At 36.7% G+C, this 19,022-nt stretch overlaps 1 protein-coding gene across 2 annotated transcripts in view; it reads left to right on the plus strand.

Annotated features, from left to right (window-relative positions):
- Positions 1 to 19,022, plus strand: part of raly (RALY heterogeneous nuclear ribonucleoprotein) — a 216,564-nt gene that overhangs the window by 148,320 nt on the left and 49,222 nt on the right. For both annotated transcript variants that reach the window (XM_059329979.1, XM_059329980.1), the window contains exons 3-4: positions 2,449 to 2,777; positions 18,823 to 18,895. In XM_059329979.1, the coding sequence (XP_059185962.1) occupies positions 2,449 to 2,777; positions 18,823 to 18,895 (402 nt within the window). The remainder of the gene's footprint in view (positions 1 to 2,448; positions 2,778 to 18,822; positions 18,896 to 19,022) is intronic.

Genomic DNA, 19,022 nt, shown 5'->3' on the forward strand with positions numbered 1-19,022 from the left:
CCCCCGTGGCCCTTTTAGAATTTCCCCAGAGGAAATTTTCTAGTTTTCTTATGTTCCCTTATCTTATTTCTTTCTTTTTATCTTCTGTAAAGCACTTTGTGATTTTATCCGTGAAAAGTGCTGTATAAATAAACTTTACTTACGTACTTACTTACATCATAGCATGGGTTATCTGTGTTCTACTTACAAAGGGATCTTCTTTCAATGCTTGACAGATGTAATACCTTCTTCAAGGCAAAATAAAATAATCTCAGGATTGTGTGCATGTACATGTGTAAGATCTTTTCATGCATTAGACTCTCTGAACTTGAACAGTGAACTTTACATTGTAATGAAAGCATAGAAAAACTCACCAAGGCTGTTATTCTACAGCTAGAAGTCCATGTGCCCACACTGATAGTTTTACTCACCACATTCTTTAAAAAAGCACGATGCACGGTGCATTAAAGTCTTGACATCTCTGTGAACAATGAACAGGTTTGCTCAGGAAAGAAACTTATCTTGTGAGTCACACTAAGTCTTTCTTGCGTTGCCAGTTGTGTGTTCCTGGCTGACTCATGCTCTGAGCTCTGCGGCTTTCTCACATGTCTCTGCTGTTTGCAGCTGCACTCAAAAAAATGATTCAAGCCCTTCTTAGATGTGTAATCTTAGATTAATGCAGGGGTCTCAAACTCAAATTACCTGGGGGCCGCTAGGCAGTATCAAAATGACCAAATTACTAAAAAATGACACAAAATGACAGAAAAAAAACGAAATTACTTAAAAAAGACACAAAATGACCAAAAAAAAGACACAAAATGACTGAAAAAATACTTTAAAAACAACCAAAATGACCAAAAAAATACACAGAAATACCAAAAATTTCATTGGAAATATATCAATTAAAATCAAATCAAAAGTAGTTTAAGAAGTGTAACCTAACATGTATTCATTGACTCCCCTGTCCTTCCCTTCAACCCAAAAAGAATGACTTTCAGTTTTCCAATTCTATGTTTTCAGGTTGAACGAACACAGTTTCTTTATTTTAGCTCTCCTCCACATAAATGAGTTGAGGTAACTCAATTTAAATACAATACCAGTGGTGGGAAGTAACTAAGTACATTTACTCAAGTACTGTACTTAAGTACAATTTTGAGGTACTTGTACTTTACTTGAGTATTTCCACTTTATGTAGCTTTATACTTCTACTTCACTACATTTAGAGGCAAATATTGTACTTTTTACTCCACTACATTTAGCTGACAGCTTTAGTTACTTTTCAGACTCAACATGAAAAAATACCATATATTTAATATGATGACACATTTATAAAACATAACAGTGAGTAATTAACATTAGTCCTATCACAACAGTAAAATGCTACTTATATAAATGCATCAATACAAATAATCTAATTATATATTTAGAATATATAAAACAATCTGAGTGGGTCCATTCCGCATAACGAGTACTTTTACTTTTGATACTTTAAGTACATATTGGTGCTGATACTTTTGTACTTTTACTTCAGTATGTTTTGAATGCAGGACTTTTACTGTAGTGGAGTAAATTCACAGTGTTTTATCAGTACTTTTACTTAAGTAAGGGATCTGAATACTTCTTCCACCACTGTACAATACATACATGTTTTTAATTTTTTTTGTTTGACCAAATGTAAAAAAGTGAGCTACATTAACTCAAATACATTATATTGCATCGATGCACTTGTTTTGAGTTTGGGCTACATATACACTCAAAAAAAAACTTGTTCCCAGAACAAAATAAAATTATGGAAATAATTTCCACCTAAATAAAATGCTTTAATTTAGCAAGAAACAGTTTTGTTGAGTGAACAAAATGTAAATATGTTGGGTCAACATGATGTATTTGCGTTACTGTTAATTAATTACCAGGGTCAGTCCAACTAGATTTGTAAGGGTAATTGTAACATACTAACGTAATTTTCTTGGGCCATTTAAACGTGTTTGACATTATTAAGAGTTACTTTATTTAATAGGGTAGTTACATCTACTACTAAAATAGTGCAGTACATGAATTAATGTTGCTGAGCCAACAAAACAAAGTTAGGTTGAAGTGGTTTAAAGATTACCTTTATCATATGAAAATGAACATAATAGTAATTATTCAGAAAATAAAGAATTTTTAGACAGAATATTATATTCAGCAATTGAATTAGGTTGTTTTAACATAAAGCATTCTAGTAAATTTTAAAGTGTTGCATTTTATGCTAAAACTACATGTTTTAAAACTGTTCAACCACAAAACATCATTTTATTTAGTAGAAGCTACATGTTAGACTAAGGAGAAGGTAACAGACACCCAGTTTGCTTTTTTTGAGTGTATTTGTTGGATGGAAATTCTGCCCACAATTTAATTGAGTTCATCCAATGAGTTATTTTTTTGAGTGTATGTGACTAACAGTTCTTTCTTCTCTTTTCTTCTCTGCAGATCCCCGTCTCTCTGCGTCTCTCCCTCTAAATCCCTCCACCTGTCGGTCGCCTCCCTGGCTCGCCTCTCCAGCATGTCGCTGAAGGTCCAGACCAGCAACGTGACCAACAAGACGGACCCCAAGTCCATCAACTCCCGGGTCTTCATCGGCAACCTGAACACGGCCGTGGTGAAGAAGTCTGACGTGGAGAGCATCTTCTCCAAGTACGGCCGGGTGCTGGGCTGCTCCGTGCACAAAGGCTACGCCTTCATCCAGTACGCCAGCGAGAGGCACGCCAGGGGCGCCGTGATCGGGGAGAACGGCCGCGTGCTGGCCGGACAGATGCTGGGTGAGTCCGCATCACACAGCAACAAGTTACAGTCTGACTTTCAATGCAGGAAAAGCTGGTTTTATTGTTCAAGTGTGAAGGATTTACCCACAAAACAGTTAACCCTCTATGGTACGCATTATGATACCAGTTAGGAAAAAAATGTTTGGAGTGTTTCTTTGTCTTAAAACAGACTAAATATACATGATTTGAAGAAATTTTCAATTTTTTGGGGGATGTTTTTGGGGTTTGTTGCCCATAAGCAACATTGTACCATAATGGTACAAAGTTTTTTTAAAGCATAATTTACACATTATTTGAGCATTATTTGTTTAATAAACATGTGTAAAAGATTCAGTAGCTTCAAAATGGTTTTTAACTGGTTTCTTGTCTGAATTTTGCCTGTAGGCAACATTGTACCATTGAACCAACGACCCATTGGAATGAATGTCTTGAACAGTCTAAGTTCAGTTGCATTTTAACAAGTTTCCATTATTTAATTAGAAAATAAATTGCATGAAACTATTGAAAATGAAGGTTTACTCACCTATCAGTAGGAATATATTTTTTACAGATGGAAAAGGGCCACGAAATGACGTTTTGAGTGCTTTTCTGTGGTGCAAATGGCTAAACTACTACAGTTTGACTTTCAAAGCAGGAAAAGCTGTTTTTATTGTTCAAGAGTGAAGGATTTACCCAGGGCAGTCCGCACAAACTTGGCTATCAGTCAGATTTTACATTTTATTTTAATTAACAAAGTATAAAGCTGCCAGGAACCCAAAATACAAACAAAAGATACAGGTTTCTATGGAAATGTACCTTTTTTTCTTCTTCTATAAAACAGTCTATTTGCACGTAAATCAAAAATAGTAATAGTTTTCATTATAGAAATAAAATTCATAGTGGTGTCAACAATAATCGATTCGGCGATGCATCGCAATGCGGGGCATGCACGATTCAGCATCGATGCGGCAAAGTGCCATAATGGATTATGTTTATTTCCTGTCCTCCAGTGGAAAGTTGTGGGGGACAGGGTGGAAATTTCACACTCTGGCCTTGATGCCCTGTGAAAAAATGTTCAATTTATGGCCAAGGTGTCCTTTGCGCCCCTGTCAAAGTTCCAGTAAACACAACGCTAACCCGACCCACTCCCCGTCCTTCGAGAGGTGTGCATCAACACATGGCTCATTGAATATTCTAATGAGCCATGTGTTGATGCAGCACAGGTAAGCTAGCGGGACAAGCTGTTTGATATGTTGTGACTGAAGTATGTGGTAGTATTTGACAGGACTTAACATTTACGTTTTTATAGAAAGTACTATTGATAGGTAATTACCATTGTATTTGCCTATTTAAAGTCGACTCGTTAACGTTACATTTTTGCGTCATGAAAACTAGCGATAGCTAGCTAGCTGGGATAGCGCTAACGTCTTCCCTAGCTCAGGGACATTTAGCTGATGTAGATTTCACCTCAGCAGGTTCCTTTTTATGGCAGGAGGAGGCATTTCTCTTTCCTTACTCTTAGATGAACTCAGGCAGGAGATTCATTTAGCCATCTTTTCAAAATATAGCCAATAAAATCTATTGTTATTAGGCCTATCTGACTGCTTGTATTGGCTCATGACTGACGAAAGTCATGTGTGCAGTATAATTGTGATGCATCGTAGAATCGAATTGAATCAAATCATTACCTGGTGAATCGTAATCGAATCGAATTGTGAGGGCAGTGCCAATGCACACCCCTAAAAATTCACATTTTAAAAATGCTCTAGAAACATAAATGTGACACTGTGAAAGCTGCTATGATTGAACTTTAACTGGCTTTCTCAGCTTGTCTACATATCAGATATAAATAAAGTTATTACTGTAAATAAAACATGTGTATTTTCAATAAATAGATGGACTCCAGAGGGTTAAATGAAGACAGGTAGACTCTTCATGCTTGCAGGATGCAGAGTTGTCCAGACCTTCCCCTCTTGGTTAAACAGGTTAGAAAGAAAAAAGCGTAATGTCTTCAGAGCAAACAGTCCAGTAATAATCAGACAGGAGTTGAGTAAACTTGCTGTGAGTGCAGAACCTCTGACGACCTCTGAGCTCCATCTCATCCCGAGTGTTTACATATGGCTCCTTCCTCCCAGCTCTCCTCAGCGTTACTGTTCAATAAGATATCAGAAGGGAAATCAGAGCTTTAAGCTGCTCCAGTCTGTCGGTTCCCACGGAGACGAGCTGTCAGAGAGACTCCACAGTCTGTGTTCAGTCAGAGAACACACTCTAATAGTCTCTCAGCGCTGTGTGTGTGTGTGTGTGTGTGTGTAAGAAGTTTCTGAATGAGTGTGTGTCTAAATGTTGTAAAGATGTAAAAATGACCAAAAAAGACACAAACATGACCAAAAAGACCCAAAATGACCAAAAATAGATGTAAAAATGACCACAAAAGACACAAAATGACCAAAAATAGATGCAAAAATGATCCAAAAAAGACATAAATTGACCAAAAATAGATGTAAAAATTACCAAAAAAGACACAAAATGACCAGAAGTAGATGCAAAAATGACCCAAAAGAACACAGAAATTACCAAAAAAGGCACAAAAATGACTAAAAAAGACACAAAATGACCAAAAATAGATAAAATAACGTGTGTGTGACAATGTGTGCATCTTAGTGTGTGTCTTCTCGGTTGAAGGGTTAATTGCTACCCAACGAACATAGTCAACACACACACACACACACAAAAACACACACACTCACGCACACACACATTCTTGTACTTCTATCTTTGTGAGGACCCTCATTGTAACAGTGAATTCCCTTGCAAGATTATAATAGTTTTGGATTTTTCATTAGTTTTAGTTTTAATTTTGTTGTGAATTTTTGTTTCATTTTCAGTTATTTTTAATGAGTTCTTAGAGTGAGTTTGCTAGTTTTAGTTTAGTTTTTATTAGTTGTAGTTTTTTGTAATGGGGTATTTGTTGGGTGGGAGATTAAAAGAGGTCACAGTAAATTTTGCCTTTATTTCCTTTGTCTGATCCATCTTCATTATGTATGAAAAAAGTTGACAAAGACGAAAACGAAGGACATTTTCACTATAATTTTAGTTAGTTTTGTAACCACACGATACAGTTTCAGTTAATTATCATTATCATGTAACCTTTAACCCTTAAAACAAAGTCTGAAATCTAAAAAAAAAAGCCTTTAAAGAAGTGAGGACCGGCCGAAATGTCCTCACTTTGCAAAAATGTCCTCACTCTGTTGGTTAAAAACGTGTTCTGGTCCTCACTATGTAGGAAGGACAAGACCACACACACACACACAACCACACACACACACACACACACACAGTAATACATGTCCCAGATGCCTCTCAGTGTGTGTGTTCCTGAGCATGTGTAATGTAGGATAAATATGACAGCTAAGGGGCCCGCTAAGTGATGCACCACTACATAGTGAGTGTGTGTGTGTGTGTGTGTGTGTGTGGGTGTCCCTAACTTAGCCCCTCTTTGGGGACATATTTCAGAATGAGGATCAGTTAATTGGGGACAACAGCTGTTTCCCCACTTGAGGAAAGAGCTGATTTTTGGACCAGTGGTTAATGTTAAACTCAGGCATGTTGTGGTTATAGTTTAGCTTTAGTCTTCAGGAAAAGACTGATCTGTCCCCCGGCTCGTAGCCAGATCACCATGGTTACAGCAGCGAGCGGGGCTAGTAGCGGTGCTAGTAGCGGCGCTAGTAGCGGGGCTAGTAGCGGGGCTAGTAGCGGCGTCAGTAGCGGGGCTAGTAGCGGCGTCAGTAGCGGGACTAGTAGCGGGGATAGCAGCGGCGCTAGTAGCGGGGCTAGTAGCGGCGTCAGTAGCGGGGCTAGTAGCGGGGCTAGTAGCGGGGCTAGTAGTGGGGCTAGTAGCCGCTACTAGCGCCGACTTTTTTAAACAACTTTAAAAAAGACGCAAAATATCCAAGAAAATATACAAAATTAATAGAAAAAGACACAAAATGATTAGAAAAGACACAACATGACACAAAAAAGACACAAAATGTCCAAAAAAATACACAAAATAAAAAAAAAGATTCAAAATTATTAAAAAAGACACAAAATGAAATTCCATGGATATTTGTTCCTATTGGTTTGTTCCAAGTCACGTGACTTTCAAGGTCCCGGCGGTCAGAACAAAAAACATGGCGGACAGTTCTCTCATTTTTTGTGAAAAAATCAATATTTTGACTTAGTTTCTGCATAAAAATGGATTTTGATTACATTTCTAGCAAGAAATATATGTTTTATTTTCTAAATATTCACTCAGTGAATGTACATAATCACTTTGTATGTTGGAATAGCCACGGGATATGACTGTCATTAACTTGCATTGTAGCCAAATCCGTGTCAGTTTCACGGAAATTTGAGTGAATCCGTGGCTATTCCACGGATTCCTGTGAGACCAGGTTCAAAGTTACATAAATAGAAATACTCCAGTGAATTAAAAGCACCTCAAAACTTGACCAAGTCCAGAACCTGCAGCCTTTTTTACCACCATGAAGAGTACATGTATGTATAATGACCTGTGCTATTTTTAGAAGGCTGCTCTGAACCGTGAGCTATGAAACGTTCATATGGGTCATGTCATGCATTTTGGTTGGAGATCTTGTCGGTGTGTTGCTATGGAGATCATATAAAATCTGTCTTTTTTTCTCCGTGGCATATACTAACTAGCTGGCTCTCTGTTTCTGTTGTTATTGGAGTTTATTTTATGACTTTTAACCTTTTTAACACATTTTTAACCACCACATCTGTGTTAGTGGTTGGCAAGCAAAACGTGATTCAAACTATAAAAATAAAGTGATTATGATTATGATTGGTTGGTTTTATGGCCCTTCACAAAACCTGCATGACCAACACTTTGCTTCACATAAAAGAGCACGAGGAGAAAAGTAAAATAACTGTTTCAGATATAAAAAATAAAACTAGAAGCCCAGTCCTATCAATGATAAAAGACAAAGATCACCAAAATTAAACACAAACAACCTGCATGGATTTATTTATTTTGCAAGCAGAACGACTGATTCATTATTATATTAAAAGCCATTAAGCCTCTGGAGTCTTATAGGGCTGTTTGTCCATTTTTTAATCCTTTTCATGTCTTTTTGTGTCTTTGTAAGTCATTTTGTGTTTGTTTTTTTTTGGTCATTTGTGTCTTTTTGTGTCTTTTTTGTCATTTTGTGTATTTTTTGGTAATTTTGTGTCTTTTTCTGCATTTTTTGTGTATTTTTTTAGTCATTTTATGTCTTTTTGTGTATTTTTTAATTAATTTTGTGTCTTTTTTTAGTCATTTTGTGCCTTTTTGTCATTTTGTGTCTTTTGGTCATTTTGTGTCTTTTTCTATATTTTTTAGTGTATTTTTTTAGTCTTTTTGTGTCTTTTTGTGTATTTTTTTAGTCATTTTGTGTCTTTTTGTGTATTTTTTAATTAATTTTGTGTCTTTTTTTAGTCATTTTGTGCCTTTTTGTCATTTTGTGTCTTTTGCTCATTTTGTGTTTTTTTCTATATTTTTTTGTGTATTTTTTTAGTCTTTTTGTGTATTTTTTCTTCATCAGCAAAATAAAATCATGGAAGTATGTACTGTAACATACAGTATGTTGGTGTGTGTCACATTCAGGGACTTCCACTCTGATAACAAGAGCCTGCAGGAGACAGAGTGTGTGTGTGTGTGTGTGTGTGTGTGTGTGTGTTCTTGTACTTCCTACATAGTGAGGACCGTGTGTATGTGTGTGTCTATATGTGTGTGTGTGTGTGTGTGAGTACTGTTTTTTTCCCTAGGTCATAAAGGGGAGGGTCAATAACAGTTTGGGCTGGATGAAGATTTATGTGCGTGTGTGTGTGTGTGTGTGTGTGTGTGTGTGTGTGTGCATGTGTGTGTGTGTGTGTGTGCGTGTGTGTGTGTGTGCCCCAACTGGACGTCTGCCATTTCCACACCTGGCTGCGGTCAGGGTTCTGGATCACTGCTTCAAACACACACACACACACAGACACACACACACACACACACACACACTCTCCCCTTCACGGTAATGTTAACAGGCTTGAATCTTCAGCCTCTGGCTGCTGAAAACTCACTTTCCCTTGTCGTCCATCCTTCCATCCTTCCTTTTATTATCCTGACTCCTTCCTTCCTTTGCTTGCATTGATCTGACTGCTCTTCCATCATCCTGTCTGTGTTTTAAAGCTGCTCTACTTCACAATAGTGGGCTGGATTGTCTCCACACGGCTCTCACTGCATGACAAGCTGATGGTTGAGCTGTAATCAAAGAGGAGGAGACACAGGGTCAAATTACATCACATTCACTATAAAATCTGGCGTGCACCTGCTGAAAGGTTCAACAGATCGTGCACAATCACAGCCTGGGTTTACCCAGAATGCCTTGCACGCTCAAATTTCATTTCAAACCTTCGGGTTTCTTAGCCCTGTTTTAGGGATCCAATCACAGAGCGGGGAGGGACGGCAAGACGATGACGCGTACTACTCGACAGACGGAAGCTTGTAGTTTTGTAGTTTTCTTACGGATCCAACATGGCTGCAGCAGACGCCAAGCTCTCTTTAGCTGTAGATGGCGTTTTAAATAGTTCAGAGCGAAAGTTTATTTTAAAAGAAGAACAACGTTTGTACCACCAAATATATTTCTGCAAATTTCCATGTCTTTACTTTAAACAGTTATATTTCCCACATTATCATAAAATAAATAAAATATACGTATATTGATAGTTATTTTTGCCTTTCTATATTTATCGTTCATGCACCAACACTGTAAAAAAAAAAACTGTTGTTTTTATGGTAAAAAGTCAGAACTTTACTGTAATAAATACGGTGCAACTTTTTTAAATATTATGGTAAAATTATATTAACACTGTTGATTTCCCGATTAAGAAAAGAAGAACAACGTTTGACTTTGCACTCCTGTTTCGCCACCAAAAAGGATGTTTTAGCCTTGATTCCGACAGGATTTGGGAAAAGTCTAATCTACTAATCTACCAACTAGCCCCGCTACTAGTGCTGCTACTAGCCCCACTACTAGCGCCGCTACTAGCCCCGCTACTAGCCCCGCTACTAGCCCCGCTACTAGCGCCGCTACTAGCCCCGCTACTAGCCCCGCAACTAGCGCCACTACTAGCCCCGCTACTAGCCTCGCTACTAGCCCCGCTACTAGCCCCGCTACCATAACGCCGGTGATCTGGCTACGAGCCGGGGGACAGCGGAGCCCCCAGAGACCCCCAGCAGCTTGTTTATTGCCCATAAAATCAGTGGATGTGTGGCTGAATGACATGAGGGGGAATAGGCCGTAAAAATAAAGAATCTTGCAGAACACTGCCGGTAGACTGTGAGCAGCCAGAGTCAGAACATGCTGCAGAAAACCGTTGCAGAAGCAGAATTTAGCATTTTAGTCTCAAAGTAGAGATGCTAGATGTGTAAACATCCATTTCTGTCGCTCTACATACGTCATCTGGTATAACTGATCTGATTGGCTAAGAGCTACCTACAGACGCTTTGATAGACATTGTAAGCGTCCAATAAACGGCTCTGGAGGATCGTAAACCACGCCTCCTCTACGGAGAAATGAACGGCTGGTTTCCAGACCAGATCTCATTTGAGATAAGTCTGGTGTTAGCCAGGCTAGAAAACAAATTTTCCTACGTTTCTATGTATAAATTATTTCTGTAGAGTGGAATTTGCGGCCTGGAGCGCAGTTTTCAAATTTATTTTTTGACAGTTTTTTCTCTCCCTCTACACTCTGGCGATGATGTCACACACTGTGACACGAACATTCCGTGCAATACACACCCATTATAATCTCAGAATTTCTCCAAAAATGATCATGGTCATTGAACAGGGATTGATAAAAAACTATATGACCTATCGAAACGTGGATTAATACACCGATACACAAGACTTGTGTCTACTGTTTAAAGTTTAAATGGAGTCTCTAGGTGAAATTATGCCGGAGGAGTAGACGTTTAAAAATCTCCAATGATTGTTCTTTTTCGCTCATTTTTTGTCGGCCGTCTCATTCACTTCAATGCAAAATTTTGGGCAGAAATTAATATTCTGTAGAGAAAAGTAATAGCACACCGATCCCGATCAAACCGCACGTTTTGATATATAATTTGTCCTGCAACTCTTCAAGTTGTAGGACTAGTAGCGGGACGAAATTGCGTCCGGAAGAGGAAGAAGAAGAAATCCACAGTATAACAGTAGTGCAGCACTGGTCCCTACAGATATTGCTGTATGGGACCAGTGCTCGGTGCGATTGCCCCGAGGCCCTAATAACATGCACTCATACACAACGAACAGAGAAGCTTGAAGGGGCGACACACACTAGTAGAGTGTGCTGCTGCAGCCTTTCAGCCTCCAGAGTTGTGGAGGATAATGTGTTTACAGAATGGATGGTTGGATGAATCATAACTCCATGCTTGTTTCCTTGTGTGAACTGGAGCAGCTATTAACTCTCCGCCCACATCGGCTGGTGGAAACATAAAACAAATGAACTCTAATCGTCTATTGAACAAAATATCAGAGCAGAGCAGTAATGAGATGAAGAGAACAAGCTCCAGAAGGGACGACACATCATTCTCCTACAATCCAGGATATAATTACAGATCAACACAAAGTGGTACCAGTCCTTCACTGCAAAAAAGCAGACTTGTATTTTTTGGCCTAAAACAGTGATTTAATTTGGTAAAACTTGGAAATATAAATTGAAATTGAAAAAAGTGGGAAAAAACAACTTTTTTCTCCCAGATTCACCACTTTAAATCTCATAAATCTGCACATTTTTTTCTCGTAGATTTGCTACTTTAATCTTGTAAACATTTTTCTCAAAATATTATTTTCGTATTTTTTTTTTTTTTTTACACATTCTGGCTGTATGTAATATCCTCCAATATTCTCTAGGGTTGAAATTTGGAATTTGCAAGTATTTCAATGAGTGTCCTATTAAGGGTTAAAGTGGTGAATCTGGGAGAAAAAAAGGTGCTTTTTTCCCACTTTTTTCTCGTAAATCTGCAACTTTTTTCGCACAGATTTGCCACTTTAAATCTCTTAAATCTGCAACTTTTTTTTCTTGTAGATTTGCCACTTTAATCTAGTAAATTTGCAACTCTTTTCTCAAAATATTACCTGAAGTTACCAAATATAGTTATTTGCCTGATAAAGGGTTAATAAGCCTGATCTGCCGATTCCGATTTTGGCCGTTTTTTCTCAAAATATTATTTTTGTATGTTTTTTTTTTTTTACACATTCTGGCTGTATGTAATATCCTCCAATATTCTCTAGGGTTGAAATTTGGAATTTGCAAGTATTTCAATGAGTGTCCTATTAAGGGTTAAAGTGGTGAATCTGGGAGAAAAAAGTTGCTTTTTTCCTACTTTTTTCTAGTAAATCTGGAACTTTTTTCGCACAGATTTAATTACAGATCAACACAAAGTGGTACCAGTCCTTCAGATCGGGTTCAAATCACAGTTTTCCAGCCTGTCGAGTATTATATTGAGGTTGACCGTACAGAAAACCTGATTCACCACTTTAAATCTCATAAATCTGCAAAAATTTTTCTCGTAGATTTGCCACTTTAATCTCGTAAACATTTTTCTCAAAATATTATTTTCGTATGTTTTTTTTTACACAATCTGACAGTATGTAATATCCTCCAATATTCTCTAGGGTTGAAATTTGGAATTTGCAAGTATTTCAGTGAGTGTCCTCAGTGGCGGTTCTACACAGGGGCCTACAGTGAAGAAGCCTTTGGCCCCTGCTGTGGCCCCTGTGTCAAAATAATAATAAAATGATCAATTTATAACAATGAACAATGGAACAATTCTAACCTTTTTTTTTGTTCAAACAGTATCTTATTGTACACAAAAGAAACCCAGAATGTCACATTGTATAATAGTTTAACTCTATGGAGTCTTATAGTCTATTTTGTCCATTTTTGAATCCTTTTCATGTCTTTACGTGTCTTTGTAAGTCATTTTGTGTCTTTTTTTGGTCATTTGTGTCTTTTTTGTGTCTTTTTTTGGTATTTTTTGTCTGTTGTTGTGTCTTTTTTTGTCATTTTGTGTCTTTTTTTGTCATTTTGTGTCTTTTTTGTCATTGGTGTCATTTATGTCTTTTTTGTGTCTGTTTTAGTTATTTTGTGTCTTTTTTTGATAATTTTGTGTCTTTTTTTTGGTCATTTTGTGTCTTTTTCAAGACATTCAAAGATTTTGAATGCTTAAATATCATCTTTGCCATTTTCTAATGTGCCCCTCTGATTAAACACTGGCCCCTCCTTGGCCCCCACAGTAAAATTGGTCTAGAACCGCCACTGAGTGTCCTATTAACCGTTAAAGTGGTGAATCTGGGAGAAAAAAGTTACTTTTTTCCCGCTTTTTTCTCGTAAATCTGCAACTTTTTTCACACAGATTTAATTACAGATCAACACAAAGTGGTACCAGTCCTTCAGATCGGGTTCAAATCACAGTTTTCCAGCCTGTCGAGTATTATATTGTGGTTGACCGTACAGAAAATATAATGATAGGCGCACTAAAACACAAAATGCTCCAATATGTGTGTGTTGTTTTAGTGGAGCTTAACAAAGGGAGTCTTGGTGGAGGTCGTGTGGTCCAAACCCCGTCTGGAAAACATAAAATACAATTGTTTAAAAGAAACACAGATTTTTCATATTATTCCTTCGGACCCTTTGTTTCTTTGCTGTCATGACGATCACATTCAGTCCCTTAAGTGATGCAGACACTTACTGTTTTTTGGCATTTTCTTCATTGTTTTTTCGCCCCATTGCCACAAATAAGAGGGGAAGCCTGAAGCAGCACAGCTGGAAAACCTGATTTCTTACTTTCCGTCTAATTATTTCTCCATGACAGGTTGACAGGCCACATTATAACTCTGCCTGACTGAATAACTGACTGAGTGAACTGACTGGACTGACAGCAGGAGATGATGTTAAATGGCTCAACAGCTCCCTCTAGTGGAGGTTACAAAACAACACATCAGATAAAACAGACCCATCTCTCCTGCAGAAATAAGCACTGTTATTACTGTAATACTGCAACATATCACACAATGCATCTGTGTTACAGCACATCAATAATAATAATAATAATATAATAATCAGTAACAGTGTGGACTTAAAACGACCAGAAAACGAGAGAAAAGTCAGAATCAGAAGGAATTTGAATAGGTGTCTTCACTTTAAAAAATGTCTGTAGATTTTTGGTCATTTAGGGTCTTATTTTAGTCATTTTGTGTCTTTTTTGGTCAATTTGGGTCTTTTTCTAGTAATTTAGTGTCTTTTTTTAGTCATTTTGTGTCTTGTTGTGCCTTTTTTTAGTCACTTTGTGTCTTTTTTTGTCATTTTCTGCTGTTTTTGTGTATATAAATGTTTTTTAAAAAATGGTAAATTTCCATAGAAACTTGTGTCAAGGAGCCATGCATGTGATGTAATCTGTGTTACAGCACATCAATAATAATAATAATAATCTAATAATCAGGAACAGTGTGGACTTAAAACAACCAGAAAACGAGAGAAAAGTCAGAATCAGAAGGAATTTGAATAGGTGTCTTCACTGTAAAAAATAGATTTTACAGTGAAAAACTGCTAAACCATGACAGTAAAAGACCATAAAATGATAAATGGGTTAATTCAGTTTCAGTAAAAATGAAACACAGTGAATGTATATATCTATTTTTTACATTTTTAGTTTTTTTAAATACATTACTCCACTGTAAAATACACTGGCACCGTGTTTGTAGCAAAACATATACTGTAATATATATACAAGACACAATTTTTGCATTTATTTTTTGTAAAAATACTTTTTCTCACTGTCAAATGTACTAAACACCATATCTCCAACAGAAATATACTGTAATATTTAATGGTAAAATCTTTAATTTATGTAGCATTTCTAAAGTATTTTCTTGTCAATTATATGGCAGAACAGCGTTTCTTTTGATGGAAAAACTTTTTATTTTTTACTGTAAAATATCAACATATATATATAAACATATATATAACAGTGCTAATATCATTTTACCGTAATATTTAAAAAAGTTGCACCATATTTATTACAGTAAAGTTCTGACTTTTTACCGTAAAAACAACAGGTTTTAGGTTTTTTTACAGTGTTGGTGCATAAACGATAAATATAGGAAAGCAAAAATAACAATAAAAATATTTATATTTAATATATTTAATAAAATATAAGAAATATAACTGTTTCAAGTGAAGAAATTTGGAAATTTGCAGAAATATATTTGGTGGATTTGCAAAGCTTCACAGCAGCCTATTCAGGAGAAAGTATGCAACGTACGAAAAACATTTTTCATTTTCCATTATTGATCTGATATTTTTGTTCCATAGTCCTTGAAATTGAACAACACAAACAATATCTTTATGACTTTATTTGCAGAGTTTTTCAGTTATATAAATATACACACACAGTCAAACCAACACACACATACAAGTATACAGAGCTCTAAAAATATAATTTAAAAAACCCTAACAAAACCCAAACCTTATTGCTAAACTGCATTTTGTTGTATAAGTACCTGTAATCTGTGCAATAACAATAAAATTGTAATATAATCTGAATCTAATCTCTAAAAACAAATAAAAATATACATATGCATATGGAAAAGGGAAGGAAAAAATAAAAAACAACAACATCAGATTGAAAGGCAACAATTAGAACTGAGACAGTGTAGATTAGCTATTCTCAACCTTGGGGTCGGGACCCCAATTGGGGTCGTGAGATGATTTCTGGGGGTCGCCAAATCATTTTGGAAGTCAGCTCTGTCTCCACTGTGTCAAAGTCCTCATGTGTTTTAGTCTTTTTGGTCACTTAATGTCTTTTTTTGGTCATTTTGTGTTTGTTTTTTTGGTAATTTGGTGTCTTTTTTGGTAATTTTGTGACTTTTTTGGTCATTTTGTGTCATTTTTTGGTAATTTTTTGGTCAATTTGTGTCTTTTTTTGGTCATTTTGTTTCCTTTTTTGGTCATTTTGTGTCTTTTTTGGTCATTTTGTGGCTTTTTTTAGTCATTTTGTGGCTTTTTTGGTCATTTTGTGTCTTTTTTTTTAGTCATTTTGTGTCTTTTTTGGTCATTTTGTGCCTTTTTTGGTCATTTTGTGGTCAATTTGTGTCTTTTTTGTTCATTTTGTTTCCTTTTTTTGGTCATTTTGTGTCTTTTTTGGGTGATCTGAACTGTGCATAATTCTGTTCAGTGAGCGGGGGTCGCGGACAACATGCATGTTAAATTGGGGATCGCGACTCAAAAAGGTTGAGAACTACTGGTGTAGATAACAACACGGACAATATAGTCAAATCTAAACAATATGTATTATTCTCTCGGGTACATAACTGCATGTTTGTGACAAAATACAATATAAACCAATTTGATCATTTGTGCAGAAATAGCCTCTGAGATGTGGGTTTGAGAGAACACAACTTGTTACTTTTCCTTTGAAAAAACACATGGAAGTCACATTTTTTCAGTCGTGGACAGAAAAGAGACGCTGCACCTGAGAGGAGTGTGTGGTGTGTTAGAGCTGCTGTTTGAGGGCTTTAAAACACACTCCTGCTCCTTGATAAGTGGTTTGAAATGCACTTAGCCTCCACATGAAAGTGCAAACGGAGTGAGAGTGAGTGGAGGGAGGGAGGAGGAGGAGGAGGAGGAGGAAGAGGAGGAGGAGGAGCCAGAGTTTCCCTGCAATGACTGTTTTTTACCGCGGCGTTGTCAGTGCTTGTATATATGTTTTACTAAACATTTTGGGCATCTGACTATAAGAGATTAAAGAGTTTCTGAGATCTAATCCACTTTATTTGTATAGCACATTTAAACAACAAAAACATCTCCAACGTGCTGTACATAGAATCATAAAAACAACTAGAAAATTTCCTCTGGGGAAATTCTGAAAGGGCCACTGGGGCTACTGCCGGTGTGTGTACACTATGATGAGATTCTTCAGAGATTTAAAACTATGCCCTGTAACCTCAAAATGTGTGTGTGTGTGTGTGTGTGTGTGTGTGGGTGTGTGTGTGTGTGTGCGTGCACGTGTGTGTGTGTGCACGTGTGTGTTTGAAGCATGCGTATGCATGTGTGAGGAGTGTGTGCGCTTACACTTTAGTGCATGTGTGTGTGTGTGTGTATCTGTAACTGTAATCACATCAAAGATCAAAGCAATCAACAGAATTAACTGACACCTGTTCCGGCATAGTGACAGCAGAGGTGGACGGACTGGAATTTCTGGCCTCGAACAGAAAGCATTTTTGGTAAAACCATAATACCTATCATTGATCCGACTTCACTTTGAGCGTCCTGAGTTCTTCCTGAACAGCTACATATGATTTTTGTGAAGTAAAATGAAGAAATAGCTTTGTAAGAGCGATCTGAAAAACTGTTAAATATGCTTTTCTACAGAAATCTTCCTGTGTTTTTAATATGGGACCTCAATTCGTGCACTGGAGTCTAGATTTAGATGAGGTCCTTGATGTACTGTGTGGTTAGTCCATTCAAAGCTTTAAAAACAAACAATAAAATCTTAAAATGAATATGAAAATTAACAGGGAGCCAGTGCAAAGACAAGAGGATTGGGGTAATGTGTTCCCGCTTTTTGGCCCCTGTTAAAAGTCGTTCCGCGGTGTTATGGACTAACTGCAGACGAGAGAAGGCTTCGTGGCTGAAACACCTGAGTAAAATTTGTTGCAGTAGTCCAGTTGACTTGAAATAAAAGCGTGCACCATCTGTTCAAAGAGGTTAAAAGATAGACAGCGGTTTAAAATTTGATTAACAGATGCACAGCGTTTTAAAATCTGGTTTTTATCTTCTGCGTCTCTTATCAAAAGTGAAACCGTTTTTATGGTGACTTTAGGACGCTCAATCTGCTGTTGCGCCCACCCTCTGCATCTTTGGTTAACCCTCTGGAGTCCATCTATTTATTGAAAATACACATGTTTTATTTACAGTAATAACTTTATTTATATCTGATATGTAGACAAGCTGAGAAAGCCAGTTAAAGTTCAATCATAGGAGCTTTCACAGTGTCACATTTATGTTTCTAGACCGTTTTTAAAATGTGAATTTTCTTTCTACAATGAAAACTATTACTATTTTTAATTTACATGCAAATAGACTGTTTTGTAGTTTTATTATTATTTATTATTTTTTCTGTCATTTTGTGTCTTTTTTTAGTCATTTTGTGTCTTTTTTGGTCATTTTGTGTCTTTTTTTAGTCATTTTGTGTCTTTTTTTAGTCTTTTTGTGTCTTTTTTTGGTCATTGTGTGTCTTTTTGGTAATCTTGTGTTTTTTTTAGTCATTTTGTGTCTTTTGGTCATTTTGGGTCTTTTTTTGTCATTTTGTGTCTTTTTTGGTCATTTTGGGTCTTTTAGGTAAATTTGTGTCTTTTTTGTCATTTTGTGTCTTTTTTTAGTCATTTTGGGTCTTTTAGGTAAATTTGTGTCTTTTTTGTCATTTTGGGTCTTTTTTTGGTCAATTTGGGTCTTTTTCTAGTCATTCAGTGTCTTTTTTTGGTAATTTGGGGTCTTTTTTGGTCATTTTGTGTCTTTTTTTAGTCATTGTGTGTCTTTTTTGGTCATTTTGGGTCTTTTTCTCATCATTTAGTGTCTTGTTTTAGTCATTTTGTGTCTTGTGTCTTTTTTTTGTCATTTTCTGCTGTTTTTGTGTATATAAATAGTTTTTAAAAAATGGCAAATTTCCATAGAAACATGTGTCTTTTGTTTGTATTTTGGATTCCTGGCAGCTTTATACTTTGTTAATTAAAATACAATTAAAAATCTGACTGATAGCCAAGTTTGTGTGGAGAAAAAGGAGCCATGCATGTGATGTAAGGACAGACTGGAAGATAAAAGTCAATAAATGTGAACATTATTCACTGTTAAACTAATAGGCATGGTTCAGATTGAGGGGTCTTATTACTGGGTAAACCAAGTGGGGTTTCTAATCATTTTCCTTATAATAACTGTAAAGAAAGTCAACAATCAAAGGTTTTTTCCCTTTGCTCTTTTTCCAGATATCAACATGGCGGGAGAACCGAAGCCAAACAGACCCAAGAGCCTGAAGCGCTCCGCAGCGTCTCTCTACAGGTACCAGCCAATACTTGATTGATTGTTTGATCGATAAGTGTGTTACCAGGCAGATCTCTGGCTGTTTCAGGAGTCTGAGGCCCCGTTTACACCAGGACGCTTGCGGGTAAAAAACGACCAAATATTT

Source organism: Centropristis striata, chromosome 3 (assembly GCF_030273125.1).
Source record: "Centropristis striata isolate RG_2023a ecotype Rhode Island chromosome 3, C.striata_1.0, whole genome shotgun sequence".
Taxonomy (NCBI): Eukaryota; Metazoa; Chordata; class Actinopteri; order Perciformes; family Serranidae; genus Centropristis; species Centropristis striata.